Source organism: Oryx dammah, unplaced genomic scaffold, assembly GCF_014754425.2.
Source record: "Oryx dammah isolate SB20612 unplaced genomic scaffold, SCBI_Odam_1.1 HiC_scaffold_23, whole genome shotgun sequence".
NCBI lineage: Eukaryota > Metazoa > Chordata > Mammalia > Artiodactyla > Bovidae > Oryx > Oryx dammah.
In genome coordinates, this window is record NW_024070207.1 from 81,480,478 (window position 1) to 81,507,017 (window position 26,540).

Sequence of the window (26,540 nt, forward strand, 5' to 3'; positions counted from 1 at the left end):
ATTTATTTTAATTGAAGGATAATTACTATACAATATTGTGGTGGCTTTTTACCATACATTGACATGAATCAGCCATGGGTGCATATGTGTCCCCTCATCCTGAAACCCCCTCCCTCCCCAACCCATTGCTCTGGGTTATCCCTGAGCACCAGCTTTGAGTGCCCTGCTTCATGCATGGAACTTGTACTGGTCATCTATTTCACATATGGTAATATACATGTTTCGATGTTATTCTCTCAAATCATCCCACCCTCGCCTTCTTGCACATAGTTCAAGAGTCTGTTCTTTACTTCTGTGTCTCTTTTGCTGCCTTGCATATAGGATCGTCATTACTGTCTTTCTAAATTCCATATATATGCATTGATATGCTGTATTTGTGTTTCTCTTTCTGACTTACTTCACTCTGTATAATAGGCTCCAGTTTCATCCACCTCATTAGAACTGATCCAAATGCATTTTTTTAACAGCTGAGTAATATTCCATTGTGTATATGTACCATGACTTCCTTATCCATTCATCTGCCAATGGATGTCAAGGTTGCTTCCATTTCCTAGCTATTGTAAACAGTGGTGTGATGAACATTAGGGTACATGTATCTCTTTCAAGTCTGGTAACATTGATATGCCCAGCAGAGGGACTGCTGGGTCATACAGCAGTTCTATTTCCAGTTTTTAAAGGAATTTCCACACTGCTCTCCATAGTAGCTGTACCAGTGTGCATTCTCACCAACAGTGTAAGAAGGTTCTCTTTTCTCCACACCCTCTTTAGCATTTATTGTTTGTAGCATTTTTGATGGCAGCAATTTTGACCAGTGGGAGATAATCCCTCACTGTGCTTTTGATCTGCACTTCTCCAATAATTAGTGAAAATTCTGAAAAAGATGGGAATACCAGGCCATGTGACCTGCCTCTTGAGAAACCTGTATGCAGGTCAGGGAGCAACAGTTAGAACTGGACATGGAACAACAGACTGGTTCCAAATAGGAAACAGAGTACATCAAGTCTGTATATTGTCACCCTGTTTATTTAACTTAAACGCAGAGTACATCATGAGAAACTCTGGGTTGGAATAAATACAAGTTGGAATCAAGATTGCTGGGAAAATATCAATAACCTCAGATATGCAGATGACACCACCCTTATGGCAGAAAGTGAAGAAGAACTAAAGAGCTTCTTGATGAAAGTGAAAGAGGAGAGTGAAAAAGTTGACTTAAAGCTCAACATTCAGAAAATTAATTTCATGGCATCCAGTCACATCACTTCATGGCAAATAGATGGGAAAACAGTGGAAACAGTGGCTGACTTTATTTTTTGGAACTCCAAAATCACTGCACATGGTGATTGCAGCCATGAAATTAAAGATGCTTACTCCTTGGGAGGAGAGTTATGACCAAAAAAGCAGAGACATTCCTTTGTCAACAAAGGTCCATCTAGTCAAGACTGTGGTTTTTCCAGTGGTCATGTATGGATGTGAGAGTTGGACTATGAAGAAAAGCTGAGCTCAGAAAAATCGATGCTTTTGAACTGTGTTGTTGGAGAAGACTCTTGAGAGTCCCTTGGACTGCAAGGAGATCCAAACAGTCCATCCTAAAAGAAATCAGTCCTGGGTGTTCACGGGAAGGACTGATGTTGAAGCTGAAACTCCAATATTTTGGCCACCTGATGCGAAGATTTGACTCATTTGAAAAGACCCCGATGTTGGGAAAGATTGAAGGCAGGAGGAAAAGGCAACAACAGAGGATGAGATGGTTAGATGGCATCACCGACTCAATGGACATGAGTTTGGGTAAACTCTGGGAGTTGGTGATGGACAGGGAGTCCTGGTGTGCTGCAGTTCATGGGGTCGCAAAGAGTCAGACATGACTGAGCAACTGAACTGACTGACTGAATAATGAGTGATGTTGAGCATTTTTTCATGTGTTTATTAGCCATCTGCATGTCTTCTTTGGATAATGTCTGTTTAGTTCTTTGGTCCACTTTTTGATTTGGTTGTTTGTTTCTCTGGTATTGAGCTTCATGAGCTGTTTGTGTATTTTGGAGATTAATTCTTTGTCATTTGTTTAATTTGCTAATATTTTCTCCCATTGTGAAGGCAGCCTTTTCACCTTGCTTATAATTTCATTTGTTGTACAAAAGCTTTTAAGTTTAATTAGGTCCCATTTGTTTATTTTTGTTTTTATTTCTATTATTCTGGGAGGTGGGTCATAGAGGACTTTGCTATGATTTATGTCAGAGAGTGTTCGGCCTATGTTTTCCTCTAAGAGTTTTATAGTTTCTGGTCTTACATTTAGATCTTTAATCCATTTTGTGTTTAAGAAATGGACAAATTCATAGAAAAGTATAACCTTCTAAGACTGAACCAGGAAGAAACAGAAAATATGAACAGATCAATCACAAGCATGGAAATGGAAACTATGATAAAAACTTCGAATGAACAAAAGCCCAGGGCCAGATGCTTCACAGGTGAATTCTATCAAATGTTTAGAGAAAAGCTAACACCAATACTGCTGAAAGTCTCCCCAAAAAATTGCAGAGGAAGGAACACTTCTAAATTCATTCTACAAGGCCACTATCACCCTAATACCAAAACCAGACAACGATGTCACAAAAAAGAAACTTACAGGTCAATACCACTGATGAACACAGATGCAAATATCCTTAATAAAATCCTAGCAAACAGAACCAAACAACACATTAAAAGGATCATACACCATGATGAAGTGGGTTTGATACTAGGAATCCAAGGATTCTTCAATGTATGCTAATCAAAAAATGTGATACACCATATTAAGAAATTGAAAGATAAAAAGCATATGGTCATCTCAATAGATGCAGTTAAAGCTTTCAACAAACACCCATCATAATAAAAAGTCCCCAGAAATTAGGCATAGAGTGAACCTACCACAACATAATAAAGGACATATATGACAAACCCACAGCAAACATTATTCTCAATGGTGAAAAACTGAAAGCATTTCTTCTAAGATAAGAAACAAGACAAGTGTACCCACTCTCACCACTATTAGTGAATATAGTTGGAAGTTCTAGCCATGACAGTCAGAAAAGAAGAAGAAATTAGAAGGAATCCAGACTGGAAAAGAAGTAAATTCTCATTATTTGCAGGTGACATGATACTATACATAGAAAATCCTAAAGATGCCACCAGAAAATTATTGGAGCTAATCAATGCATTTAGTAAACTTGTTAGTTACAAAATTAATAAACAGAAATTCCTTACATTCTTATACACTAACAATGAAAAATCAGAAAGACAAATTAAGGAAACAATCACATTCACTATTGCAACAAAAATAATAAAATAGCTAAAAATAAACCTACCTAAGGAGACAAAAGGCCTGTATGCAGAAAACTGTAAGACACTGATGAAAGAAATCAAATACAGAACAAACAGATGGAGAGATGGGCAATGATCTTGGATTGGAAGCATCAATATTGTGAAAATGACTATATTACCCAAAGAAATCTATAGATTCAATGTAATCCCTATCAAATTACCAATGGCTTCAATGTAATCCCTATCAAATTACCAATGGCATTTTTCACAAAACTAGAACAAAGAATTTTAGAATTTTTATGGAAACTTAAAAGACCCTGTAGCCAAAGAAATCTTGAGAAAGAAAAACAGAGCTGGGAATCAGCCTTCCTGACTTCAGACTATACTACAAAGCTATAGTCATCAAGGCAGTATGGTACTGGCACAAAAACAGAAATATAGATCAATGGAACAAGATAGAAAGACCAGAGATAAACCCATGCACCTATTGGCATGTTATCTTTGACAAAGAAAGCAAGAACATATAATGGAGAAAAGATAGTCTCTTCAATAAGTAGTGCAGGAAAAATTAGACAGCTAAGTGTAAAAGAATGAAATTAGAACACTTTCTAGCACTATACACAAAAATAAACTCAAAATGGATTAAAGACATAAGTGTACGTCCAGACACTATAAAACTCTTAGAGGAAAACAGAGGCAGAACACTCTTTGACATAAAATGCAGCAAGATCTTCATTACTAGAGTAGTGGAACTAAAAACAAAAATAAAGATATGAGTCCTAATTAATCTTAAAAGCTTTTGCACAGCAAAGAAACCACAAACAGGATGAAAAGACAACCCTCAAAATGGGAGAAAATAATTGCAAATGAAGCAACTGACAAAGGATTAATCTCCAGAATATACAAGCAATTCATGTAGCTCAGTATCAGAAAAACAAGCCAATCAAAAAATGGGCAGAAGACCTAAACAGACATTTCTCCAATGAAGATATATAGATGACCAACAAATATGTGAAAAGATGCTCAACATCCCTCATTATTGGAGAAATGCAAATCAAAACTACAATGAGGTATCACCTCACAGAGGTCATAAAGGCTATCATCAAAAAAATCTATAAACAATGCTCGAGAGGACGTGGAGAAAAGGGAACCCTCTTGCACTGGTGGTGGGAATGCAAACTGATACAACCACTTTGAAGAACAGTATGGAGATTCCTTTCAAAACTCAGAATAAAAATACCAAATGACTCAGTGATCCCACTATTGGACATATCCCTGAGAAAATCACATTCAAAAGACACACATGTACCCCAATGTTCATAGCAGCACTATTTATAATTGCCAGGACATTGAAGCACCTAGATGTCCATTAATAGATGAATGGATAAAGAATTTGTGGTCCATACATACAATGGAATATTGTGTGCATGCTCAGTCACTCAGTTGTGTTGCTCTTTGCAACCCTATGGACTGTAGCTTACCAGGCTCCTCTGTCCATGGGATTTTCCAGGCAAGAATACTGGAGTGGGTTGCTGTTTTCTCCTCCAGGGGATCTTCCCACTCCAGGGATCCAACCTGTGTCTCCTGCATCTCTTGCATTGGCAGGTGGATTCTTTACCACTAAGCCACTTGGGAAGCCCACAATGGAATGTTACTCAGCCATAAAAAGGAAAAAAAAATGAATTAGTCGAAATGAGGTGGATGAACACAGCCCATTACATAGAGTGAAGTAAGTCAGAAAGTGAAAAACAAATATGTTAATACATATATATAGGGCTTCCCATGTCGCTCAGTGGTAAAGGATCCACGTGCCAATGCAAGAGACTCAGATTGGTTCCCTGGGGCAGGGATACCCCTGGAGAAGGAAATGGAAACCCATTCCAGTGTTCTTGTCTGGGAAATCTCATGGATAGAGGAGCCTGGCAGGCTGAAGTCCATGGGGTGGAAAAGAATCAGACATAACTTAGTGACTAAAACAACAACAAAGCATATATATGGAATCTAGAAAAATGGTACTCAAGAACTTATTTGTAGTGCAGCAATACAGACTCAGACTTAGAGGATGGTCTTGTGGACAGTGAGGGAGGGAGAGAATGGGACAAATCAAGAGAGTAGCATTGACATATGTATACCACAATGAGTAAAATAGACAGCCATTTCAAAGCTTCCATACAACACAGGGAGCCCAGCCTAGCACTCTATGACGACTTAGAGTGGTGGGATGAGCGGGGTGGGGTGAGTGGGAGGGAGCCTCCAGAGGGAGGATATATACATATATATATACTTATGGCTGGGTTCATCTCTTTGTATGACAGAAACCAATGCAACATTGTAAAACATCCTCCAATTAAAATAAAAATTTTTTTAATGAATGATGACTATTTCTATATATTGATTTGAAACATTCTCTTGGATATATTGACAAGTGAGGAAAAATCAAGATGGGGAAACTGTATAGTACATTATTGCTTACCTCTCATGGTAAGTATGAATACATATCAACTGTAATCACCAAGCTAAAAATAATGTACATATGTAAGAATGTTCAGAGTGGTAGGAACAAGAAGCCAAGCTGGATTCTGCTAAAATACATTGTTTTATAGGTTTGACATTGGTACTATGTAAATTTTCTGCATATTTATAAAAACTAAGTAAGTTAAAATCAAGGAAAAGCAAAATGAACTAACTATACTTCATTGTGCATCCAACTGGTATCATTACCATACAGAAACTATGTTTAATGATTTTAAAATAAAGCCATTTGTTCTGCACATTCCTAGAGGGTATAACTTGAGGACCAAAACAATCACATGAAAACTTCAAACTGTTTTCAGAATCAGTATTTTTATTGGTAGTGTTGGCATGATTTTTTGGACACTGTTGGTTGTGAATTGCGGGAAAACAATGAGTAATTTTTAATTATTTGGTTTCATTGGGAGTCAAGACTTGTGGCTTCATAGAAAGGATATGCTTATGAAAGATCAAGGTCATAAAGCAAATACCCTGGAGCCCTTAATTTGAATGGGTAATATCAGTATAAACTCATACTATATTTTCCTTTAAAAAGAATAGCTCTGCCCCCTTACAAAGCAAGAAGAATTTTCCACTAAAAAATAAATCTAGATTAACTGATTTCAAGAAAATTATAAGGTGAGCCTTGAGCAACTTGATGCACCAGAAAAGGGGAAGGCCTACCAAGGTCGTGTAAAAAGGATTCAAGAGCTATTCTGAAGAGCCTAAATACCTTAAAATGGTACAGTTTGAGCATCTATAAGAATGATAAGTAAACAGATTTGAACACATTAAGTGTGCTTAGTTATTATATTCATGGTGATCCTGAAATTTACTCTGTGGTCACCTTTAAAAGTGCTAAGAAATAAATTCATAATTTCAAAACTCTTATATAGAAGGAAAGCATCAAATAATTATCCTTCCATCTATATAGCTACTGTTTAATCAAATAACTAGTGAGGAAAATATTCTCTTTAGAGAGGTATTCTAGTTAATAAATGAACAAAGATAAATAGAATATCTTCATACTATAAACTTCAGTGAAATACTGGATCTAGGCACTAATCATCAGTGTCTGCTTCCATCATAAAACAAGAGATGACCAGATATTATGTATATCCAGATAAAAGTACATAGCACTACCTGTGAAGTTGTTGTTCAGTCACCCAGTTGTGTCTCTTTGCAACCTCATGAACTGTAGTGTGCCAGGCCTCCCTGTCCATCACAGGGCCCTGTGAAGTATTCTTGCTTTAAAAAGGAGGGAAGAAGAAAAACTTGACTCCAGTGAAGCTTCTAACAACCAATTTACAGGGAAGTCAGGAGACAGACTTGTTAAACAATTACAAAGGGAGGATGTCAGCAAAATCCAGATTGTGTGAAACTCTAGAGAAATAAAGGACCCAAAATTTTTAATGTATAAATTGCAAGAAAAACAAAAGAAGGGACAACTTATAGGTTGAAAGAGACTTAATAATCATGTTGACAAATTATAATGCATGGGCGTAAACTGGATCTTGATTTGGAAATCAAATTAAAAAAATAAAGATATATGACACAATTGGAACATTTAAACTAAGAATGAATATTTGAAGATATTTAGGAATTACAACTTTATATGTTATAATGTTACTGTGCTTGTATTTTTTAACTATGTCTTTTAAAAATACATACTGAAATAACCTTTTATTAAGTGATATGATATTTAGATTAATTTCAAAGTAATCTGCAAATAAAGAGAAGTAGGTGGGAATGTAGATTAAATAAAATTAAATAAGATTTCTTAACTGTTGGAGCTATGTGAGATCTACATGGGTTCTTCACAATGGTACATTTTGTTAAGTATCTGACAGTATAACAAGGATATTTTTTAAATGTCCACAGCCATAATATAGACTGATTAATCAGAATTCCTGGATATGAAGCAAGGGCATTAGTATTGTTAAAAGTTACATTCAAATGAGTCTACTATGTGGCTAAAGTTTAGAGACAATGATCTAAAGAAGGCCTTACTCTTTTTCCCTCTCCTTATAAAAAATCTAGAAGTACACTTGCATTGGTTCAACTGTTCAAAGATGTCATAAGGATACCACAGCTTCCATCCTCCTGCTCAGCTTTTTTTCAACAGGTTGATTCTATGACCATATGCTTGTCACAGTACAGTTACAACTGCTCCAGTCATCTCTATCACATCCCAATTACCATCTTTTTCCTATAAAAGTCCCCAACACATTCCTGTATACATCATTGGGAAGAACTGGGCCACATGACCATCCATAAGTATAGAGGAGGCTGGGAAAACCACCATCTGACAAAGGAGAATGAGAATAGCCATGACGGGACTAGAGAAATTATGAGTCCCCCTTGCCCCACTCCTACCCCCTAGGGCTGGACTTATTGCTTCGTTTTGAAAAAAATCAGTGTTTCATACCATAGGGCATCGGTAGGAAAGGCTATTGGGTCACTAACCAACAAATCTAGTGAGAAGGAAAAGCAGAGTTCCTAGGATCAAAATCATAGTCAAGGGTAAGGATTCACTATGCACTGAAGGGAATTAACTCACAAAAATTGAGCCACATTTTCCTACCTGCTACCTTGTTCAGTCCAGTCCTCACAACAATCCTATAAACAAGGTGTTTGATCAGGCCACACAATACAGCTATTCCCTTACTTTCTGTACATGCCTTGCTCAACCAGTTCCTGCTTTGCTGCTGCTGCTACTGCTGCTAAGTCGCTTCAGTCGTGTCCAACTCTGTGCGACCCCATAGATGGCAGCCTGCCAGGCTCCCCCGTCCCTGGGATTCTCCAGGCAAGAACACTGGAGTGGGTTGCCATTTCCTTCTGCAATGCATGAAAGTGAAAAGTGAAAGTAAAGTCGCTCAGTCGTGCCCGACTCTTTGCGATCCCATGGACTGCAGCCTTCCAGGCTCCTCCATCCATGGGATTTTCCAGGCAAGAGTACTGGAGTGGGGTGCCATTGCCTTCTCCGAGTTCCTGCTTTACTTACACCATATTCACATGACTGACCTTCCCTTTTAATCATAGAGCCTAATCAGTAAATGCTTACACACTTGTCCCCAGCCCCAGCTAATGACTGTTCTAATCTTAGAACAGAACATTAGATCAGAACATCTCCACTTGTTAGTTTATCAAAAGGGTAGTGAAGGGTGTGCTCCTCTCCTGGTTTCCCTGGTGACTGATGAGCTGACCTTCCCATACCCCTGGGAGCAACGACAGCTACCATGTCACAAAGACTGCCACCTTTCACCACACATTGTAGGTTGTCGCTCCAAGACCTTGCTTCAGATACATAAGATCACCCCCCAACACCCATTAAATCACTGATGTGTCTATCACTGACTCCAGGTTCTTTCTTTGGTCTTGAGGCTGGGCAAGTACAGGCCTTGCAGGTCTTATTCCTTCTATGTCATTCATGAGGCACCAGAGTTTCATAGAAGAGAGGTGAGGTGGCTTATTCAGGATTCTAATTAGTGGCTTCATGGTACACTACCCCTGTGCCATGGGTCAGAGTCCCTTCTCTGGATTACTAAGATCACTGTCTAAAACATAAATGGAAAGAAAAAAGAGGTCCACAATTTAGTCAGCACCATGCTAGGTATATTCTATGTCAGGAAGGGGATATATTTTGATTCTGGCCACTTCTCTGATAATAGGATCTTCTGGAAGAGGTGTGGACACCAAGGTGGCCAAGAGCAGAACTTACCCTTCATCGTAGCTGTTATATCTGCAAACTCAGATCACATGTGTTGTTTTGTTTTGTTTCTATCAATGCCATTTATTTGAAACACCAGTTATATGTAGGATAAAGTCAGTGTTGCATGCTTGTCAGTAACAGTAGAAAAATAGAGCAAGTGAAAACCTTTGTACAACTGTAATGATACTCAAAAGAGAAATGTATCATGTTACAATGCTTCACACAGATGAATTCAAGTTTGGAATTTCCTAAGGCGATCCTGGAGAAAAAAAATACTATATATATATATACATATATATATATTTCTTTAAAATACACTATGTACAATTAAAGTGTAAACAAGTTTTACAAAGTGCTTGTTATGCACGTTGTAGAAAATACTTGCACAGGACGCGCAATCAGTTTCAGAAAAATTTCTGAGCCTTTAGCATTGCAGGTACTTGACTTTATACCAGTAACAACACAACCACAAAAAATGCAGTGTTGTAGAAAATACTACCTCTCTGAAGTAAAGATGTGGTACATAAACAGCAAGTAGAGTTCAGGAATCTTTATCTTTCAGCCACCCCACCTAAAAGCAGGGTTCCATCCAACCTGCCCATGGAACCCAGATACACAGTCATGTGCAAGTATGTGATTAAGCTTCCAGAGCTCATCTCAGCTCTTAGACAGAACCCATGTAAATACAAACACAAGAGGTTACTTTCAAGATACACACCTGCAAGTAATCTTTCTATAGAAATGGCCACAGTATTAAACTATTCAGAATATGGAAGACTGACTCATGATCTGAGAATTTTTGAGAGGGGAAAAAAAATCAAAAGACTTGCCATTATAACAATTACATAACAGCTATTTCAATCTGTAGGACAAAAAGACAACATTTCATAAAATATTGTTCATACAACAGCATTACTAGAAAACAGTATAATACATTTAGTGTGTGATGGTAATTCTTTGAGTAGGGCTATCTGTAATGAGGTTTGAAAGTAAACTCCTTAGTAGACAGAGTAAACCATTGCAGAACAGGGAATAGCATCCATCACTACTGCTTTAATAGTAACTTTCAACACTAAGTTGAAGTTCAGAATAATTATTTTAAAAAGTCAAATAAACATTTCCCTTTGAGTTCAGTCCTAAGATTAAAAAAAAACATAAATGTCTTAAAATTGTCTTAATCTTACAAGTGCTTCACAAAACACATTTTCCCCTAAAAGGCAGATTTAAACATGAAAATACATATTTTGCTGAGTAGTTGCTGGGAAGTGTTCATCTTTCACCTCTAGAGACTGACACACAGAGGTCATCTTTGTGCCTTCCTGCTGATATGGTTTCTCCTCCATTATCACCTAAATTCAAATGGACAAGTATTGTCCACTGCTACTAGGGCTTGAACAACAAATCCAAAGAAAACCCAATAAAGAACATTTTTTTAAGGAAGTATAAAGAATCTGCCTGCCAATTCAGGAGACACAAGTTCCATCCCTGGGTCGAGATGATTGCCTGGAGAAGGAAATGGAAACCCACTCCAGTATTCTTGCCTAGGAAATCTCATGGACAGAGGAGCCTAGTGGGCTACAGTCCATGGGGTCACAAAGAGTAGGATACGACTTAGCCTCTAAACAACAGAAACAAGAGTTAGGTAAGTTTTCACAGAGGGTTCAACAGAAAACTCAAATAAAAATAATTAATTTAAAATCTACCTGGTTACCAAAATGTCAGGAAAGTTTAGGTCTAGGGATGTGCCTGCTGCTGCTGCTAATTCGCTTCAGTCGTGTCCGACTCTGTGCAACCCCATAGACGGCAGCCCACAAGGCTCCCCCATCCATGGGATTCTCCAATCAAGAACACTGGAGTGGGATGCCATTTCCTTCTCCAATGCGTGAAAGTGAAAAATGAAAGTTAAGTCGCTCAGTCATTTCTGACTCTTAGCGACCTCATGGACTGCGGCCCACCAGGCTCCTCCGTCCATGGGATTTTCCAGGCAAGAGTGCTGGAGTGGGGTGCCATCGCCTTCTCCAAGGGATGTGCCTAGGAAAAGCTAAAGGGGCATGTGAGAGAAGGTATGCATGGTACATGGAAAATGCAAACTATTTTTTCAGGAATAATTTTTGCCTTTCATGCAGCTGTCTTTTCCTCTTAGGAGTCACAGGTGACTTTGAACTGAACTTATTAATCACAAAACTAAAACAAAAATATAAGAATAAGTCCAACAGCATCTTGAAACATGGATCTTCTCCTTCCATTCTAGGATCTAACTGGTATTCGTTAACCTCAACACGGCAGGCACCAAAAGTGGAACTTGTCTAATGGCCTGATTGTCTGTGGCCTCAGGAAGAGATCTGGTATCTTGAGATTTCATTCTCAAGAAATTTCTACACTAAGTTAACTCTAGGTTCTCTGGCCTAAATTTTACATTATTTCTGAGAGCAATCTTACTCAGACTTCACATTTATCTTAATACAGCACTGAAAGATTAAGCATTAAAAAAGACTGAATTCTGATTTTGGTTGAAATTAGAACTGTTTAGATGATAGCTCCCCCACTCCAGTACTCTTGCCTGGAAAACCCCATGGATGGAGGAGCCTGGTAGGCTGCAGCCCATGGGGTCGCTGAGAGTTGGACACAACTCAGTGACTTCACTTTCACTTTTCACTTTCATGCATTGGAGAAGGAAATGGCAACCCACTCCAGTGTTCTTGCCTGGAGAATCCCAGGGATGGCGGAGCCTGGAGGGCTGCCATCTATGGGGTCGCACAGAGTCGGACATGACTGAAGCAACTTAGCAGCAGCAGCAGCAGCAGCAGATGATAGCTCAAAGCTCACAAGGCTATTATTTCGGCATAGTCTCCATTTTTTCGAAATTTATTACAAAGGAGAATATGGACTGGTGAAGAAATCAGACTGAACTTTAAGGACTCCCACAAGAATTATACCAAAAAAAAAAAAAATACAAATATGACATGGTGGACCTCTGTTTTGCACTGTAGCGCCTCTGTGGGGAGTCTCAGTGAAGTTCAGGCTCTTGTTGCAGGGAAGCCAAACATGATCAGGGTAGAAGAAGCCATGGAACTTTACCATATAGCACTGTTCTTGAAATTTAACATGCTTGCACAAGGCTGTGAGGATATCATTGCTGAAATCATCTTATTAGATGCCTTAATTGCCATCCTCAAGTGGAGCTCTCATCCATATGGCTCTAAATGGGTGGACAACAAGCTTTATATTTTCTGTGAGGAATTTTCCCAGGTCATTACTTTGGATGTTTTTTATGAACTCAGCCAAGACTATCTGCTCACGGCTATCCAATCTGACTAACTACAGGCAAGTAAACAAAATATCCCTAAATACTGGATTAAATGGGGTGAGCATCAGTTAATGAGGAGACTAGCAGACAAAGAGCCAAACTTATTGGGTGGCACTGCTCATACTGTGAACTAGAGAGGTGTAAATAGATGAGATGCTGCTAATTCAGCCAGGCATTGGTAGATAGTGTGAGACGGAACACTGACACTTGAGGATCTGTGAAGCTTGATAATATCACCATCCTCAGAGTTGGCTGCCATGCTACCAGTAGTGCCACAGACTTGGACCTCTTTGTCTCACAGAATGAATCTGATGTGTATATGTCCCCTAGCCACCTGGAGGCCCAGCTCAGATTCTGCTGGGAAATCAATATGACCTTTCTCATGCCCTGAAATTCCCTCCAGGCCTTAAGTAGTGTTCCATCCATAGAGGCAAATGTTCTTGAATTATGTTCAATTTGGTCACAGCAACTTTCCATCCACCACCAGGATCTTGTGAAGCCACCACATATCTGTCCTGAATCACCATCCTTTAAGGGTAAAACCTCCTAGATGTATCTCCTTCCCTTTGAACCTCGATGTTCCCTTCTCAAATGTGTAAAATGCATGCTTGAGGCTCATTTACCCTTTCAGAGTTCTTTTGGTTTCGTGTGCGTTGCAGCACACAGATGGGGATGGAGCATTCTGCCGTTAGCATCACTCAAAGAGTTAACCCTTTACATATATTTAAATGTATTAATATATTTTATTTCACCTGTTCATTTATACCTTACAAACTTGACAAAAGAAGCTAAAGCAGTTTGGAAAGCTAAATAATATATGTTGTGAGCATCAGTTAAAGCATGGTGCAAAATGAAATACAAAGGTGGAAATCAAACACTAACCTAAATCAGATAGTGGAGAACAGAAGGAACCTGGTACTGCAGTCCATAGGGTCAGAAAGAGCCAGACACCACTTACTCACTGAACAACAACAAACTTTTAATCCAGGAAATGTCAGCTAAACCAGCAGATGTCATTGGGAGTCTTTCTTGCTCATCTCCTATGTAACAATGTGTTCTTCTTCTGTAAATTTATTGCTGTGACAAAAGGTCACTGAAAGACTGTGGTAGAGCTAGTAAAAGCAGTTTGGGGAGGAGATAATTCATCTAAATCTCAGAGATTAGAGGAAGACTTTTAATCAGAGCTCCAAATGTGAGGAAAGAGCTGTAATCTACTTACTGGATATATATCATATCAAGTGAGAGCTATAAACCTTTTTTTTTTTTTGTCCTCTCATTCTAAAACTGGGGGCAGGTCTCAATATTCTTTGAACTTTTTAAGTTCAACAGTGAAAGATACAAATATCTTCCTTAGGGGGCTGAGAACTATCTGCAAATTATGTGTCCATGTAAATTCGGATTGTTTAACATTAATCTGAGTAGAAAATAAGGGGCTTTGCTGAAACCCCTTTTGATTGATTCTTAGAACCTGACTGAACTTTTCATCCACTGAGTTATAAAGAAACTGTTATGATTTTTAAAGGGTAAGTGAAGAAAAAGAGAATCCCCCTAGAATTTAGACAATTTTCCTCTAAAATGATCTGGCAGTGTTGAGTGCAAGATGGAACTATAAGGGAAGCCTACAGTCAATATTCTATAGGCTATAGTGTCAAACTGTATACTGTACTCTCTTACATACAAGCAAACCTTTTTTTTTTTTTCCCCTCGTTTTGTTTTCTCATTCGTGGCATGTTCATACAGAAGGGTTTTATTTTCTCTTCCTTTTCCCTTGTTGATTTTGGTGATTGGTGGAACATGAGCACACCCAGGGTGTTTTCAAGAAGCCTCTTCCAAATTCTAAGGCAAGCCCACTTTCCCCACCCTATGGAAGTGGTCGTGTCCCTAGTGAGAAATCTGGGATCAAACTTTCCTTCCCCTCAGTGGCCAAACATGAGTAGATATTGCTAAATGAAAACTAGGACAAATGAAAAAATGTCAATACCTTCAACAGAAAATAGAGAATCTCATGTTGATGTTTGACAGAAAACAATGAAATTCTGGAAAGCAATGATCCTTCAATTAATACATAAATTTTAAAAATTTAAAAGAAAGAAAATATAGAATCATACTGAACATAGAAACAGGCATTGGATCAATGTGAACATGTCCAAATGTTCAGGTTTTGGCAGAATTTCTGTGGTTGCTGGATAATGTTTTTTGAATGACCATGAAACAGTAATAATTTTCCTGCTGCTAAATAGGCCATTTTAATTAATGTGTGCGTTGAATATTTGCACTGCAAAATGTGCATAAGTAAACTTTAAAAAGAACAGGTTCTTGCATTGTAGTAAATCAGTCATGGCACTGTTAAAAGGTCTATTTTGAGAAACGATTTGTCTATTGGGAGACAGGAATGGTAACCATAATGGATATTAATAGCACTGACAATTTGTCCTGGGTACCAGAGAAAGGTACTCGAAGTTGAGTAATGTGGAGACCTGCTAGCTTCTGCCCAGCTCAAACTTTCCACTTTCTTTCTTTCATGGGTCTTTGCTGAAGTACCAAATAAATTGCCCCCCTTTCCTAAATTTCCTATTTGTCCTATAATGACCAGAAGAATAAAAGGAAGAGCCTTGGGAGAAAAGTTGCCAAGAGTGAAATGGCTAGGCACATATTGAGAAATCCTGAAGTAGGAAGTTCATGATGTATTTACAGGATGCAGCCAGACTTGGGGAGTTTCTACACTGACCTTGCTTGTCAGGAATTTGAGATGCTCTTAGCACAGTTAAGTTAAATAGGTCTAAATTAGAGGCAAGAGGGGACCTCTGAAGGGACACTGTTTTGTATGCCCTGGGGAAACAGTACTGTGCTTGTGAATGGCCTTAATGGCCAGTATTGGAGAACACTACCAGACATTAAGAACTATAGAGAAAAGTTATTCATGAAGCTAGAAAAAAACTGTTACGAGTGTATATATTTTCCTAAAGAGTCTCCAACCACCTGGATCATCTCTGAAATGAAAATTATTGGTTTCTAAAATCCACTCCCAAAGATTTATGTCCTGATTTCTGAATGTTGTTTATATATATATATAAATGTTGTTATATATATATATATATATGTATATATATATATAAATTTCAGAGCTCCTGGTGGAGAAGTTTCTATACAACTGGCTAATGAGAAAGACATTTAGGAGACAGTTTTTGATGGGAAGTTATCCAAATTGGATGGAGAAAGAGTTCTGTTCTGCCTTGTGGCTTTGGCCTATTGGTGGATGCTATCTACAGTGATCCTATTGGTAAATTACTAAAATTGTAAAATCACTGAGATTGATGCAGCATCAGAAACAGATTTTTAAAAAGTGGCTGCCACAGTAAAACTTTTAGCAAACACTCCATTTTGTACAAAGTTCAGAGCACAGAGGCAAAAGAATGAACTCTAAAATAAGAGGAAACTCTTGCCACTGATATTCTAATTATTAAAGGACTGGGTCCAAGACAACATGAGACACATCCCTGTGGGTTAGGTCAGCTGACATATGACAAAATAAAAAACCTCTTTTCCTTTGTGGGTGTCCTGAAGATCTGTGGTTGGATGATTCACAGAGCCATGCTATTGATGCTCTGAAAAGACCTGTGGCTATCTCTAATTCTGAAGGTACATGGGGATACAAACAAAGGGACCGTGGAAAAGGATCCTGAGCATTGCCCAGGGTGTTCCAGCAGCAATCCCCACCCTTCTTAAACCACCCCATGAGTGTGAGGAATTGGATGTGCCCACCACTGGGCAGTGTTTACACTGGGCCACTATCCACTTACCAAGACAGAAAGTTCTTGCAGTTGTTGAGTTACACAGGTTATAAAGCCTCTCTCCTGGCAATAAAAGTAGTCACCTACATCTACAGTTGGTATTTTCCTCAATGTACTCTTCATGGACAAGTCCTATTATCTCTGACCCCAAGAGTGTGTTGTGATATGATTATAAAAATGACCCCTCACCTTTCCTACTAGCCCCAAGCAGTGAAGAATAGGAGAGTGGAATGGTCTCCCCATTTCTAAGCTCAGGACTCTCACTAACCCTTACTTGTCAGTGAATGACTGATTTACTATTACAAGTATTTATCTTCTCAACAGTAATACCCCTTGTGTTGTGCCCCACACCACAAGGTTCTCAGTGAACAGAACAAAGGGGTGTGTTAAGATGAAGCTGTGCTGTGTTTAGTCGCTCAGTCATGTCCAACTCTTTGTGAACCCCCTAGGGACTGTAGCCCACCAGGCTCCTCTGTCCTTGGGGATTCTCCAGGCAAGAATATGAGAGTGGGTTGCCATGCCCTCCTCCAGGGGATCTTCCCAATCCAGTGATCGAACCCAGGTCTCCCACATTGAAGGCGGATTCTTTACTGTCTGAGCCACCAGCGAAGCCCAGGGAGTACAGATAACAGTCTAGTCAACATACTATCTGAATTCCCAGGTATATTTGTAATCTGGCCATGTTCAACATTTGAGGACTTGGTAGATGGCATGAGCTTTTTTCCCCCAAATACCATGTAAGGAAGCAGAAGAGCTCCTTTATTGACTGGACTTGAACACAGAAAACAAAGTTCATTGGGAAGAGCTCTAAAATTTTTTCATCAAAATTAAAACCTTTTCTTTAACACAAACCTGTGCATTATTTGTAAATTCTTCATTTAAAGCAGTGAGTACAAGACAGTTTTTAAAAACCCAGGTAATAAGATGTATTCAGTTATTTGAGAAAGTGAAAAAGCTAACTGAGAAGTATTACAAATTTTTTAAAAATATTTAAAAGCACTTCAAATACCAGTAAGAGTTTCAAATGGAATATTTTATTCACATGTTAGTTGTCTTTAACATGTACACACACACTGACATACTCTGGTCTGATTGGAACAAGGGTTGTCTAAGTATCCTAAAGGAAAATGAAAAATTAAAAATATATTAATTTTTCATTGTTATAGACAATTACATCCACATCAGTTACAAAGATTTTACTGATTCTGTTCAAGGAAGCAGAATGGAATAGGAGGAGGAAATTGTGGGTAAATTCAACAGTGACATAACTGAGATCTCAACATGAGAGCTGACAAAACATGGATTTTTGCTGTGAAATTTTTCTTTGCAAAATATGGAGAAAAGTTTGTCAATGTGTAGTAAATAAGAGAAGATGGTGAACTTTATTCATAGTCAATTCTCACAGTATTGTATAGGGGCATCAAGAAAACTGCTTAGTCCTTCTCTGGGACCAGTTTCAGAACTTTGCCAATTGCAATGGTCTTACCCTCATCTCTTAAAGTAAAACGACCCATCTGAGGAAAATCTTTGAATGTCTCAAGGCAGATAGTTCCTGCTGTCCTTAAACGGGCAATGCACACTTGATCTTGCTTCACGAAGCGGGGCCGTGTCTTACTCTTTTCTCCTGATTTTTTATCTACCAAGGAGATTAAGGCTGTTATCTCAACTTCCTCAATACAAGTATGAATGTGCAGCACTGCATTATAACCTGGGCAGATGATGGATTTGTGCTCAATAATCACTATCTGAACATCAAATGTGCGTCCAGAATGGCAAAGATTAGTAGGATCACAGAGTATGAATCCTGGAAGAATCTCTTCTTCTTCAATTCCCTTCAGTCTGATTTTAAGGTTTTCACCTGGGGCTACATAATCAGTTTCAGCATCATCAGAAAGTATTCCAAGAACTTCCACATTGTGCTTGTTTGGCATCATCACAAGCTGCTGGCCTTTAAAAATGGATCCTGATTCCAGCTTTCCCAGGACCACAGTGCCCATATCCTTGTACTTATCCACAATTGGCAGTCTAATTGGTCCATCAATGGATCTGTTGAAGTTTGGCATATTATCCAAATATGGAATGAATGGTAATCCAGTGTACCAAGGGCAGAAATCTGATTGCTCTTTAATATTTGCCCCGGTCAGCCCTGAGCAGGGCATAAAGTGAATGTCCTTTTTGGGACTAAAGCCGACTTTTTTCAAAAAGGGCACTAGCTTTTCTTTACATTCTTCATATCTCTCAATGCTCCAATTTACTGTGGGATCATCCATCTTATTAATAAGCACTATCAAATATTTCACCCCTGCCGTTTTTGCCAACATTGCATGTTCTCTTGTCTGTCCACCTTTTTCAAATCCAGTCTCAAACTCTCCTTTCCTGGCAGAGATTACCAGTACAGCCAAATCAGCTTGAGAAGCACCACCGATCATATTTGGGACAAAACTCTTATGGCCAGGGGCATCTAAAATTGTGAAATGTTTCTTTTCTGTTTCAAAATAGGCACGACCCACTTCTACTGTTTTACCCTTGTCTCGTTCTTCCTGGTTTGTATCTAAGGCCCAGGACAAATACCAAGTTTCTCTGTTTTTTTCTTTAGCTTCTCTTTCATATTTCTCAAGTGTTCTTTTGTCAACCATTCCTGTCAAAAACATGATCTGTCCTCCAATGGTTGACTTCCCGGCATCGACATGCCCAATGAATACCACATTTACGTGTTCTTTCTTAGGAGCACCTGAGGGTACGACCACAGATTTCGATTTTCTGATTTCCTCTTTCTCCATCATTTCCTGGCCACTTTCTTCTGGGGGCCCCGAATCTCCCAAGGAACTACCCCCTGGCTCGGCTTCACTTACTTCTTTATTGTGCTCCCATGACTCTTCTAAAACCATCTCCACCTCTCCATTTTCTACAACAGGTTCTGAAAGTTCCATGGTAACGGCTGAATTGGAACCTTCACACCACAATAACTGTTCCTCTTTGGAATGTTCCACAGGTGCCCCCCGTCCCAGCCTTTTACCTTGAGGGTTGCCCGCGCCCGTACAGGTTTCATAGAAGCCGGGGGCGTCATTCGGGGGGGTCTGCGGCTGGCTCGGGCCCCGCAGGAAGGCCGGCACGAACTCCGCGGCATGGACGTTAGGCACGAAGGGTTTGGCGTTGATGTTGAGCTGACGGCTGAAGGCCGAGCTGAGGGGCTCATGCTGCACCTCGGCGGCGGCCGCCGCCAACGCCGAGAAGGCTCGGTCCCCGCTCGGGGCCAAACCCGGTGCTTCCATGTCCACCTGGTCCCAGCAGTCGGGAGCCGAGTCGCTGCTGCTGCTGCTGCCCAGATCCATCGTCTTCAGCCCTGATAGATGCGGGGAGGGAACGGGTTTAATGGGAGGAAAGAGACGGCAGTGCCGCGGGGGGTGAGGCGGCAAGAGTGGGGAGTCGGGATGGGGAAGCGACACGAACCTTAGCGGCGGCGTGGAGGCAGCCGGGTCCCGACACTGCATTCGCAACTGCAGCGGCAGCAGCAGATATGGCGGCGCAGCCTCTCCTGTTGTGTGTGAGCGGATCTCCTCCCCCAAACCCCGACCACTTCCGACTCTTCCAAGGCCGACCCGGTGCCGGGCGGGGATTGACCCCTAGCTGCCATCCGTATGCTCGGCCTCCCGCATCCTTAGCCCTGGCTGAGGTCCAAAAGCCTCTTTTTTTAAAACAAAAAACCTGAAAATTTCCATTCATTTTTGTATACGCGCTCCGGGAGAGCGATTTGACCACGATGTAATGATTAAACCTAGACAGGCACACCTGATTTCCAATTCTACTCAGATTCTAGTGAAAATGAACATTCCTATTGAACAAATGGAGGTAGGATAGGGGTTAAAGGTTTACCCAGCAACTGAAAGAAGAAATTAGTGATTAGGGAGGTGCTCTTGAAATACAGGAAGATGAAGCTGAACCTTGGAAATGCGCCTTTAGATCAGACATTAATTTGAAACCCTTTCCAGTGCGCTCCTCCCCCCACCACCCCACCCCAATAAATAAGCCTGTAACTTTGGCTGATGGCTTTCATGGTGTAAAGATGGGCTTATAACCTCTTTTTATGTAAAGCACTTGGGCTGTGTCTGCTTGGAAGAAGTTTCCAATGAGACCCTTGTCCCAGTCTAGCTGCGCAACCTATAGCATTTGTGCAGGTGCCTGGACAATGGCTAGCCTGTGATGTGGTGGTGGGTCAGATAGACAGATACAGGACTCAGATCTCTTGTATTCTTCTAATCAACTGTATCCTGGTGTACCTTCCTCACTGACCTCCCTGGAGTACACTTGAGGTCCACAGAATTAGGCTTCCCTCTAATTCTGGGGGCCTAGAACCTTCTTACTGCTGATACTGGATTTGATCTTAAGAAAGAATCAGTGTCATATTGGAACCTTACAGGTGTTGTGGGTATCAGCATAATTAAGCCAATTAAGACCTCTGAGAAGGACAAAGTCCATAAGATCCTAAGCAATAGAATCTCACTCTTCGAATTTGTAACATTTGTGTCAAAGCCTAGAAGAGCTGGTTTGTAAATTATCTTAATTTAGATCAAACTGAAATAGAAAAAATGATCCTGAGAAAATGTAATTTGCTAGTATGGGATAATGTCATATTAAATAAATCCAACAACAAGCCAGAATATAAAAATTAGTAGCTGATTTAAAACAAAAATTTTGTTATGAACACTTCAGGGGTAGAAGAAAATGTCCTATGTCTAACACACTTGGATGCTTGGTGGTTTCAGCCTGGTTGCCACTATTTTACTAGCTGTGTGCTGTTCCTAAGCCATTAGATGTCAAACCCCTTCATTCTTTTTGCCTCAGGTAGAAAGACTTAATTATTTGCTATCACTTAAAGAGAACATGCATACCTATTCACATGAATAGGAAGAAATGAGAGGGTAAATGTGCAGAAGCCATGTGCTGAAGACTTTCTTGGGCATTCTGTGAATCTCGAATAGACTTACTAAAATGTCTCTGGGAGAACTTGTCAAGGTTTAGGGAATTGTGTTCACATAAAGTTATCAATAGCAAGGAAACAGGACAGACCAGGGACATTTCCTTTACCTTGGTGATTTGTATTAATCATGTGAATATTAGCATAACTGCTACTTAGTATTATCTCTGTTAGAGACCGAAGGATGAATTACTTTTAGAACCTTTAAGGAGAAATGAGAAGTGGTGACTGGAGATCTTCACAAACCATCATCCTTGGGATTCAGGAGAAGGCAGATATACCCGAGAGAGAAACACTGATCAGAAATATACACAGAGACTAACCTTGAACAAAACTCTTTTGATCTTTGTGATGGGGCAATTGTCTCTGGTGGATCTGCCTAGAACTTTGAAAGAGTGCATTAGTCAGGGGGGGAAGTCTCATCAAAGGCTTTTTTTTTTTTTTTTAAAGAAAGTGTAGGAAATAACTGGTCACTGCTTAATTAATCATTTTCAACTTAATTTTATTGCAAAATACAACACAAATACGGAAAATTGCATAACACAAAATTATAACTTATTGACTTAGAAGGAAAACACACTTGTAACCACCACTCAAATCAGCAATTAGAACTTTGCCAGTCAATCCAGAAGGCCTCTCTCTACCCTGTCCAAACACAACCCACTGCTTCCACCCTTAAATGTAACCACTATTCTAATGTTTATAATAATCACCTTCATGATTTTCCATACAGTTCTATCACACAAATGTATACTCAAACACTGAAGTTCAATTTTGCCTAGGTTTTTGAATATTTTTTTAAGTCTCTCGATCTATAGGTTCCCAATCTACCCTCCATTTTTTCACATCATTTATTCATTAGAGAAGGTAGATCATGAGACCTGTAGAGTTTTCTACATTCTTGACTTTAGTGATTGTATCCTTATGGTATAGTATAGAATATCCTTTTTTTTTCTGTGTATTTCCTGTATATCAATAATTGAATCTGTGAGCTTGACCAGAAATAGGTGTAATTTTTAAGCAAGAATATTTGAAGAGGAATTTTGAGTATTTCAATAGAGGCACATAATGTCAAATTGTGACTCCTTTTTCAGTTAGCAAAAGTTAATGATGACTGGGAGTGACCCCACGTCCAAGGAGTGGCGGCTGTGCAGGCACAGGAGGGCCGAGAGGAGCTACTCCATGTTCAAGGTCAGAAGAGGCGGCCGTAAGGAGATAACCCCCCTCCAAGGTAAGGAGCAGCGGCTGTGCTTTGCTGGAGCAGCTGTGAAGAGAGACCCCACATCCAAGGTAAGAGAAACCCAAGTAAGACGGTAGGTGTTGTGAGAGGGCATCAAGGCGCAGACACACTGAAACCATAATCGCAGAAAACTAGCCAATCTGATGACTCGGACCACAGCCTTGTCTAACTCAATGAAACTAAGCCATGCTGTGTAAGGCCACCCAAGACGGATGGGTCATGGTGGAGAGGCCTGACAGAATGTGGCCCACTGGAGAAGGAATGGCAAACCACTTTGGTATTCTTGCCCTGAGAACCCCATGAACAGTATGAAAAGGCAAAATGATAGGATACCAAAAGAAGAACTCCCCAGGTCAGTAGGTGAAAACATGCTACTGGAGATCAGTGGAGAAATAACTCCAAAAAGAATGAAGGGATGGAGCCAAAGCAAAAACAATACCCAGTGGTGGATGGGACTGGTGATAGAAGCAAGGTCTGATGCTGTAAAGAACACTATTGCCTAGGAACCAGGAATGTTAGGTCCATAGATCGAGACAAATTGGAAGTAGTCAAACAGGAGATGGCAAGAGTGAATGTCAACATTCTAGGAATCAGCGAACTAAAATGAACTGGAATGGGTGAATCTAACTCAGATGACCATTATATCTACTACTGTGGGCAGGAATCCCTTAGAAGAAATGGAGTAGCCATCATGGTCAACAAAAGAGTCTGAAATGCAGTACTTGGATGCAATCTCAAAAACGACAGAATGATCTCTGTTCGTTTCCAAGGCAAATCATTCAATATCATGGTATCCAAGCCTATGTCCCAACCAGTAACACTGAAGAAGCTAAAGTTGAACAGTTCTATGAAGACCTACAAGACCTTTTAGAACTAACACCCAAAAAAGATGCCCTTTTCATTATAGGGAACTGGAATGCAAAAGTAGGAAGTCAAGAAACACCTGGAGTAACAGGCAAATTTGGTTTTGGAATGTGGAATGAAGCAGGGCAAAGGCTAATAGAGTTTTGCCAAGAGAACGCACTGGTCATAGCAAACAACTTCTTCCAACAACACAAGAGAAGACTCTACACATGGACATCACCAGGTGGTCAACACCGAAATCAGATTGATTATATTCTATGCAGCCAAAGATGGAGAAGCTCTATACAGTCAGCAAAAACAAGACTGGGAGCTGACTGCAGCTCAGATCATGAACTCCTTATTATAAAATTCAGACTTAAACTGAACAAAGTAGGGAAAACTGCTAGACCATTCAGGTATGACCTAAATCAAATCCCTTATGATTATGCAGTGGAAGTGAGATTTAAGAGACTAGATCTGATAGACAAAGTGCCTGATGAACTATGGACAGAGGTTCCTGACATTGTACAGGAGACAGGGATCAAGACCATCCCCATGGAAAAGAAATGCACAAAAGCAAAATGGCTGTCTGAGGAGGCCTTACAAATAGCTGTGAAAAGAAGAGAAATGAAAAGCAAAGGAGAAAAGGAAAGATATAAGCATCTGAATGCAGAGTTCCAAAGAAGAGCAAGGAGAGATAAGAAAGCCTTCCTCAGCGAGAAATGCAAAGAAATAGAGGAAGACAACAGAATGGAAAAGACTAGAGATCTCTTCAAGAAAATTAGAGATACCAAGGGAACATTTCATGTGAAGATGGACTCGATATAGGACAGAAATGGTATGGACCTAACAGAAGCAGAAGACATTAAGAAGAGGTGGTAACAATACACAGAAGAACTGTACAAAAAAGAGCTTCATGACCCAGATAATCACGACGGTATGATCACTCACCTAGAGCCAGACATCCTGGAATGTGAAGTCAGTGGACCTTAGAAAGCATCACTACGAACAAAGCTAGTGGAAGTGATGGAATTCCACTTGAGCTATTTCAAATCCTGAAAGATGATGCTGTGAAAGTGCTGCACTCAGTATGCTAGCAAATTTGGAAAAGTCAGCAGTGGCCACAGGACTGGAAAAGGTCAGTTTTCATTCCAATCCCAGAGAAAGACAATGCCAAAGAATGCTTAAACTACCACACGATTGCACTCATCTCACATGCTAGTAAAGTAATGCTCAAAATTCTCCAAGCCAGGCTTCAGCAATTCGTGATCCATGAAATTCCAGATGTTCAAGCTGGTTTTAGAAAAGGCAGAGGAACCAGAGATCAAATTGCCAACATTCATTGGATCATCGAAGAAGCAAGAGAGTTCCAGAAAAACATCTCTTTCTGCTTTATTGACTATACCAAAGCCTTTGTGGATCACAATAAACTGTGGAAAATTCTGAAAGAGATGGGAATACCAGACCACCTGACCTGCTTCTTGAGAAACCTGTGTGCAGGTCAGGAAACAACAGTTAAAACTGGACATGGAACAACAAAGTGGTTCCAAATAGGAAAAGGAGTATGTCAAGGCTGTATATTGTCACCCTGCTTATTCAACTTATATGCAGAGTACATCATGAGAAACACTGGACTGGAAGAAGCACAAGCTAGAATCAAGATTGCCAGGAGAAATATCAATAACCTCAGATATGCAGATGACACCACCCTTATGGCAGAAAGTGAAGAGGAACTAAAAAGCCTCTTGATGAAAATGAAAGAGGAGAGTGAAAAAGTTGACTTAAAGCTCAACATTCAGAAAATGAAGATCATGGCATCTGGTCCCATCACTTCATGGGGAATAAATGGGGAAACAGTGGAAACAGTGTCAGACTTTATTTTGGGGGGCTCCAAAATCACTGCAGATTGTGACTGCAGCCATGAAATTAAAAGATCCTTACTCCTTGGAAGAAAAGTTATGACCAACCTAGATAGCATATTAAAAAGCAGAGATATTACTTTGCCAACAAAGGTCTGTCTAGTCAAGGCTATGGTTTTTCCTGTGGTCATGTATGAATGTGAGAGTTGGACTGTGAAGAAGGCTGAGCGCCAAAGAATTGATGCTTTTGAACTGTGGTGTTGGAGAAGACTCTTGAGAGTCCCTTGGACTGCAAAGAGGTCTAAGCAGTCCAACCTAAAGATAAGTCCTGGGTGTTCATTGGAAGGACTGATGCTAAAGCTGAAACTCCAATACTTTGGCCACCTCATGCAAAGAGTTGACTCATTGGAAAAATCCCTGATGCTGGGAAGGATTGGGGGCAGGAGGAGAAGGGGACGACAGAAGATGAGATGACTGGATGGCATCACTGACTCGATGGACATGAGTTTGGAACAACTCTGGGAGTTGGTGATGGACAGGGAGGCCTGGCATGCTGCATTTCTTGAGGTTGCAAAGATTTAGACATGACTGAGTGACTGAACTGAACTGAACTGAACTGAAACAATTTTTCTTACTACACTCTCTGAATTTAAGACGGCCCTTCAGCAACCAGTGGAAGCCTCTTCAAGTTGAATTCTGAGTGGTTTTGAGACTATGCTAGTGGTCCTTCATGGTTTTTTTTTTGTTATCTGGTAAGACAAAATGTACCAGACCAATTTTATATATTTCTGCCAAACCAGAAATACTGGTTCTCAATGATAAAGTTCAGTTCAGTTCAGTCGCACAGTCATGTCCGACTTTGGGACCCCATGAATTGCAGCACGCCAGGCCTCCCTGTCCATCACCAACTCCCAGAGTTCACTCAAACTCACATCCATTGAATCGGTGATGCCATCCAGCCATCTCATCCTCTGTCGTCCCCTTCTCCTCCTGCCCCCAATCCCTCCC

At 40.0% G+C, this 26,540-nt stretch overlaps 1 protein-coding gene across 1 annotated transcript; it reads right to left on the reverse strand.

Annotated features, from left to right (window-relative positions):
* Positions 1-17,627: 17,627 nt before the first annotated feature.
* Positions 17,628-20,174, reverse strand: GSPT2 (G1 to S phase transition 2). The gene is made up of 2 exons (XM_040265990.1): positions 20,066-20,174; positions 17,628-19,958 (listed from the first exon to the last, which is right to left on the reverse strand). The coding sequence occupies exon 2, from the start codon at positions 19,945-19,947 to the stop codon at positions 18,049-18,051; it is 1,899 nt and encodes a 632-aa protein (XP_040121924.1). The 5' UTR covers positions 19,948-19,958; positions 20,066-20,174; the 3' UTR covers positions 17,628-18,048.
* Between the last annotated feature and the right edge of the window lie 6,366 nt (positions 20,175-26,540).

What these genes read in the sequence shown, in the direction of transcription:
- GSPT2 (XM_040265990.1), bottom strand. Translation starts at nt 19,947, where the DNA reads ATGGATCTGGGCAGCAGCAGCAGCAGCGACTCGGCTCCCGACTGCTGG.